We start from the raw sequence: 7,504 nt of genomic DNA on the forward strand, positions 1-7,504 counted from the left end.
CAACCAAAACCAAGATGACTCTATTCAGACATTCAAAGACCATACGAGACTATATACCATAATTTCAAATGAGAATTAAAAAAATCACCACAACATCCACGTATGCTTACAACCATCCCACAAGGCTAACATATCTCATAAGGGGCAAACGTGGGTGCTTCAATAAATCACAAAAAGTGTTGGGGAGCATACATGTTAATTTGAAAAAAGATATGGGGCCCCTGACGGTACCCTTTTTTCCTTCTATAAAAGATGATTATATGAGTAAGAAATAAAGAACATTGGATAAGGTTAGTGTCTCCAAAAAAATAATAACAATTGTAATACTATAAAACTATACCCAAGTTTATTTTTGTTTATTGTCTTACATATGAGCTCGGCAGCTGACATAACAATGTGACATTGTGCGAGATGACATCATTATTGTTGTCTTTAGGTTTCATGAGTCACCAGCACCAGTTAAAGCCCATTTAGCTGGAGACAGTCTGGATAAAGAAAAGTATTTCAATACACAAGATTCATCAACCAAGTCCTATGAATCCTATAAATAAACCAACGAATCCATGATCCCACCATGGAAAAGGAATCAGCATCAGAGGTACTCCACGCAGGAGAGATGACACTGGCTTCCAGAAGAATCCGTATAGGCACCTAAGCTGGCCGGCCAGTATCATCTCTCCTCCGTGGATAACCTGCCATGTTAAATTAGTAGAACATAGGATTCAAGAAATTAATTGGGTGTCTACTTTTGTGTTTTTTTCTCTGTTAACTACTTACTAGATAAATTTTATAACAGGTAAGAAGCTGAGATCGGACCCACAATCTCAAGGAAGACTTGACAAGCTCTCACCAACCCATCTGGGTGAAAAGGGTCTCAAGTCCATTCAACGCTACGGGCAAGCACAAACTCGCAAACCTTAAGCGTAAGTAGCTGCAATGAGTGAGTTATGAGTGTATGATTTCATCTATGAATTTTAGAAAAGCACAACTCTAGAGTCATAAATGAAAATATGTATCATACAATTTGCTAATCCAAGTTCGATTTAACTTGCAGAGAAGGATATTCCAAGCAACTTTCATTAAAAGAAGGTTTTTATGCATACATACACAAAGAGCGGTGGATCGGTAGCTGCAGGTGTCGGGTCAAGCTGTGTCTACCCATCAAGCCCATAATCCTCCCCGAAGTACTTATCGACCAACCCATTTGCCATATTTCTCAGGTCTTCATTTTCATGAAATTGGAATCTTTCCATAGCATCGATTCCATCTTCCTTCTCAATAAGCTTTGGACCCTCACCATTGGGCATTCCCCTCATGACCTGAACACAGTTGGGTTTAACATTATTTGAACTTACCCAGAAGGATTTTTGGTTTAACATTATGTACAACAGATGGACATCAAATTTCTTCTCATCGTTACATATATTTTATTAGTGCCATGAAGATGGTATAACCTGTACAGTGAGTCAGTGATGATAATCAAGTAGTGAAGTGTGGGTTCAGATCACGAATTTGGCCATGTCACAGAAAAAATTTAATGTAATTTGTAGTGAAATCGCCTGAGTCCATAATATCAAGCAGGGAATGTTCATGTAAATAGAAAAAGAAAATTATATAAAAGATAATACCACAAAACTCAGTCACAAGTGGGTTTTGTGTTGTCCCAATTGCAAGCAAGTTGTACCGAGGCCAACAAGCATCCAACTACATAATTTTAGAGTGTGTAATTAGCAACCAGGGACCACTTTGCATCCAAGATACCTTGTACGTCTCTCTGAAATGTAAAATGGCACTAGCAGTACTAGAAATAACAACATACGACAACCACACAAGCCCACCTCACTCTAATGATATGAAACGTCTCATTACATGGTAGCTGGGCACAAGGAGGATGAGAAATAATTATGAATGGCACAGGTGTTGGAATTTAGAATTAATTATGAATGGTACGATCTCTCAGTGGCATAAGTAACAACTCCATGTGAGTTGCCAAGTGATCTAGCCCAACCACACACAGCTATGTACTAGATTATTCTGATGATAAAGGGTCAAATTATGCGGGGACCCTTTGTAGGGTTACAAGAGACCAAGTTAGATGCATCATTACCAGGTTTGACCGAAATGATCATTGTGGTCCAAACACCAAGATTTTGCAAATGGAGGCTGTGATCTCTTCTTGAAAAAGGACAATTGATGAGTTGTTTCTTCTCTCACAATCTCCATCGGAACAATTCTTCCCCTTCAATAGAGAAAGAGTTGTGGTACCGCCAACAGACTAGCAACACCGGGGAGCTGGCTATACTTGTGTAACACGATAGAGGCAAGGACAGCTCAATACACAGGTGCCATAAACAACACAACTTTACATACCCATAGTTCTCATAATTTCACAATAACAATGGTGTGAGCCAAAAAAATATGAAGACTATTCTTTGTGTTGGAAACTAAGGTAAAATTAACTAAAAGTAGAAGAAAACAACAATGTTAGCATGCACCATTCAATCAATGCACGGTGACCAATAATTAACTAACCCACGTGGAGTTAAGAAATCAAGAAATACGCACACTCATCTTCTCTAAACCATTGAGCAAAAACTACCAGGACTTTGTTGACTCAACAACTAACCAAATCAGAAGAATGTGAGCCCATATATTTGTTCCTTTTCTTCCCAAAATGGTAGATCCAAGATGTATGATTCTGCATTTATAGGGGAAAAACAAAGCCAAAAACAAGAACCCTGTACATGCATAAAATCCATGTTTGATTACTTGCAGCACACGCAGAAGGGAGAAAAACTAAATGATTTTGACATACTTCCTCACTAGGAGAGGAAGAATGTGATTTTTTCAGCGCATGGGAAGCAATGAACTGCGGGTGTACTTATAAATTCCAAGATAACCGTTACTCGCATTCAACTCCAATTGTGAATGGGTATATTTAGAATTTGCATAGTGAAACCACCAAAGAGAGAGCTGGTAATGATGTCATTACAAGCATAGTTGGAACATTCTCCAATTTTTGAAAAAGTGGCTATCAATTAAGGATTCTTTCTATCTACAATTTAATATCAAATAATTTGCAAAACTTTGAAAAACACATTTTATGTTGTATTTAACATGAAATTTTGCAAGTTTATTTAACATTTAACATGTGGAATATGTACACACGCATGCACATGCTCACACGCACACCTTCGACCGATAATAGTACTTATTTTATTTTCACAAGTTATCAAAACAAAAAATTTCATTTAATTTTTCCAACTTTGTCGACTTTTGACAGTTTTTTCCAATTTTTCACTCACAGAATTATTATTCAATCCCGACTTTGTCACTATGATTACAAACAAAAACGATAATAAACCACAAAAACTAATTTGATATATTTTTCTTTAGGAAAAAAAATAATACAAATAAAAATAAATAAATAAAACATACTGATAGATTAAAGCAGCCTTTAATCCTCCCACGGCTTCAGAAGTCTGAGAATCCAAAGCAATCTGGTCTTCATCCATCATCATATCTTCATCTAATGAAACATCAGTATCATCATCATCATCATTAACAACTACATCTCTGCAAATGCGTTTCGTGCGTATTAATGCCTCTCTTCTTTCTTTCCCCACTGTAACTGCACGTTGTCGTCTTCGATGTGCCGCAACATTTCCAACTGACAACCAAATTACATATAGGCATCTCTAATGCAAGAAAAATAGCTCAAACAGTTCTTTTAAAACAAAAACCCTAATGTTTCACTCTCCATTTGATCCGTATTGGATGTATTAGAGTTCATTTCGAGTGTTTTTTTTTTTTTAAAGGTAAAGATTCATGGTTTCTCAATATCGTCTATATTTAGAAACCCTAGAAAATAAACAAACATGGTTTTTAAACTCGTCCGAGACCGAGACGTATCGTCCGAATTAACTCGGTATCAGAGCTGAACGAGACCAACACACAAAGTCATTTTTTTTACCGAGTTTTACATCTCATGTACTATTTTTCGAGTTATCTCACGAGACGTCTCAAACGTATCGAAAAATTCATCCGAGATGACTCGGCATTGAAGCTGAACGAGACGAGACGCGATACCAAGTTTAAAAACCATGTAAACAAATCTACAAATAAATACTGATTGATTGATTGTTTGAGGTTTAAGTGTTTGAGATTACTGACCTGAAGACTTGATGGAGTCTCTTTTGTGAGAAGTAAAACCTTCATCCGCCATTTTTGATCACTGGAAGATCTCTTAGAATTCTATGTGAGGTTTCGAGATTCGACGATTTTGGGGAGAATCCAGAAATGTAGTCTGATTTTGGAATTTTGATGTTAATTTTCACAAGAAACTACGCAGAAAGACCCGCCGCTTTGATTTTAATAGATTAGGAGATTGAATCATCCAAATATTTTGTGGGCCCGAATGATGATCAACGGTGGCTCTGACAATTTGGGTGGTGTTTTTAAGGGGGTGCAACTGGATCCGACTCTAACCGAGAATTGAACCAAATCAATATCATTGATTTGCTTCTCTTTGGAACAAATTATGATTCGATTCTAAATTAGAAAAATGTAGAACTAATCAATTTGGTTTGATTCTCGATTCAAGGCCTGTATAGAACTTAACAAAACCGAGAATCGAACCCATGTAAAATAAATAAATATGAATAATGATTTTTTGACGTCCCTGACATGGCATGTGCTAGAATCATAGATCTTTTTTCTCAAGATACACAATTTCATATATTTGTGGGGATTGAAGTTGTGTATCCCAAGGAAACGGATTTGTTGTTCTAGCCCATGCCACATCAAGAAGTGTATCGGGGTGTATAGCATAGGGAGTGTCATAAAATCACGACTTAGTAAATATATATTAATTTATTATGAATTGTTTTAATACCATTCATCTATAAAATAAAATAAAAGATGCTTACGTAACTTAAAATTGAAAACTCCCAAAATAAAGTAGATTCTCATTTCTCTCTTTTTCTTTTTCTTTATTATTATTAGAAAGGTATCTGGGCCAACTTGCGCGCACCAACTATTCCCTTCTTTTCGAACAAGACTTGCGAAATAATATTTTAATCCTGCAGTCCATGACCACTGATATTAGTAGGCGGTAGGAATCGAACTTGAGACCACAGGGGGAGCACACCCCTTGACCTCGAAGTACTACTTTTTGGAACTAATGTGATTCGATACTATTGAGAAATTCGATTTGATTGTAGTTCTTCTTTAATGAAGCCAACCTAGATTGTTTCAATTTTGATTTCACCCCAAATCGAACCAAGTTGCATCTTAGTTTGGCCACAAAGCAAACCAAGTTGCACCCACAGTTCTTAATACTTTTTCTTCTCTTTTTTAATGATAAGATGGGTTTAGATAGAACCTTAATATAAAATAAAATAAAACAAAGCTACACCTAGTCCTAGGCATGCTTTAAGGCATCTTTTTTTTCTAAAATATCTTTCAACACATCGGGAATTTTATGTTGGGGATCCGGAGGTAAAACGTGACAGTTGTAACACACTAACATCTCTTGTTGGCCCTCGAGTGATGGAAGAAATATAAGTTGTCTCCCCGTAGAAATACGCAATACCTTTCATATAGTTAGTCTTTTTGGGGTGCAACTTAATTGGATTCAAACTGAGAATCAAATTAAATCGTGGAATTTGAATTGATTTGATTTGATTTAGACTTATATTTGTTTGATTTCGAATTTTAAAAATGAAAAATCGATGAATTCAATTCGATTATCGATTCAGATAATATAAAAAATCGAACCAATATTTATTTAAAATAAAATATTAATTTAATATATATTTGATTTTTCATTTTTAACAAAACAAAATCAAACTCTCGTCTCTCTTCTCTCTCTCTCGTCTCTACGACCGACTGTCATCGACTAAAATCAAACCCTCATCTCTCTCTCTTGTCTCTGCAATCAGCTGCCACCAACTAAAATCAAACCCTCATCTCTCTCTCGTCTATCTCTCTCTTTCGTCTCTATGACCGGTTGTTAGCGGCCGCCACTAGTTGATCTCTCTCTCTTTCTCTTTCTCTTTTGTGCAACTACAGTTGCAACTGCAATTTACGATCAAACCGTAAATCTCTTGACAAAAATAAAGGAATCTCTTGGCACCATTGAATCGAACAAAACCAAATCAAAGTAAGGTCGATTTGGGTTGGTTCAGTTCTAAAACAATTCGGTTCGATTTGATTCTCATATGATTGAACCGATCTTGATAGGTTCGGTTATGATTTTGCTCTAACTCGACCCAACCCGAACCAAGTTACACCCCTAGTTAGTCCATCATCAAATCAGTCTTAGCCGTTGGATTGGATGCTGCTATCAATCGTCCATAAGTCTATCCAACAGTTGTCATTTCTTGAGCCAATTTTTGATGGTTGAGATGTCCCATCAACAAGGTTCCTCATCTACATTATTACAAAAAATTAAAATGGCCAAAAACATTGCTTTTTTTGACAAATTATTTTTTTTTTTTTTTTTATGATCCTAAAGTCGAAAGTGCCACATGACATCACTCCCAATCCAAAAACCATATGAAACTTGGGCCCACCTCGTGATTGATGTAGATACCAAAATTGAACCTAATTAATGATTTGTAACCACTTGATTTGATCATTTTTCATCATAAAACATGACCATGGACTCAAAATTATCCAAGTTCTAATGCCCAAAATACAATGTGAAATTATCAAACAAACCATGATTTTGTTGTCGACAATATTAATAGTCATTGGTCCCAGAAGAGAATTCTTATTTAACCTTTTTAGATGAGTTTTCCGACACATTTGAATCATCTCGTTTAACGATGAGAAAAATGAATTGTGATTTTAAATCACATCTGATACATTTGACTTGTCTATCTTTCTCATTAGTGCACGATATCGAGGCGTATTGGATGAGATTTAAAACGATGTTTCCAACACAAACACAAAAATTAGAGGTACATGATGTGTAGCCTTCTTAATTAAACATAAAATGATAAAGTGGGGTCCAAGACTTGGATGTATGATGAGTTATGACTTTCTCACCAATTATTTGTACGACTTTGTTGAGGCTGCCTTGGAATAAAAAATATAAAAAATGAGCAATATTTTGGCACATCAAGTACCTAATCTAATATAAAATCCATTTGCTAATAATATCTTGATGTAAACATCAATTTCCCCAATCACATATGTCTTGATGTGACTTAGATGTATGGATATTTTTAATTGAATATAAAATTATTATGTATTTTATAATATCTGTAAATTTTTTTTATTTTTTTTATGCCATTAAGACTCATTACATAGAAGTGCTATAAAGTTGTTTTAACCTATCCACACACCCTTCTAATAATTTAATCCAAAAATAAAATTTTATTATTTAAAAGAATAATTAATCATAATTAAAAACATACTGCCACTATTAAAACTGCCCTAAGTATCAAGAAAGGTTAGTTTAGGAGTCTCCCTTTGGATTTCAGTGGATTTTCAGATA

The 7,504-nt window shown here is 35.3% G+C and overlaps 1 protein-coding gene and 1 long non-coding RNA gene across 2 annotated transcripts; one reads left to right on the top strand and one right to left on the bottom strand.

Annotated features, from left to right (window-relative positions):
• Positions 1–284: 284 nt before the first annotated feature.
• On the bottom strand, positions 285–4,277 carry LOC147384726 (importin subunit alpha-9-like). Its single transcript, XM_086425081.1, has 4 exons — positions 4,174–4,277; positions 3,439–3,670; positions 1,108–1,319; positions 285–485 (listed from the first exon to the last, which is right to left on the bottom strand). Exons 1-3 carry the CDS (start codon positions 4,223–4,225, stop codon positions 1,313–1,315), a joined length of 291 nt encoding a protein of 96 aa, XP_086281207.1. The 5' UTR covers positions 4,226–4,277; the 3' UTR covers positions 285–485; positions 1,108–1,312.
• On the top strand, positions 782–1,667 carry LOC147384727 (uncharacterized). The gene is made up of 2 exons (XR_015172476.1): positions 782–923; positions 1,055–1,667. It is a non-coding gene; the product is annotated as an uncharacterized LOC147384727 (long non-coding RNA).
• Positions 4,278–7,504: the final 3,227 nt, after the last annotated feature.

This window comes from Akebia trifoliata, chromosome 15 (genome assembly GCF_017979445.1).
Source record: "Akebia trifoliata isolate Shusen 1 chromosome 15, ASM1797944v1, whole genome shotgun sequence".
NCBI lineage: Eukaryota > Viridiplantae > Streptophyta > Magnoliopsida > Ranunculales > Lardizabalaceae > Akebia > Akebia trifoliata.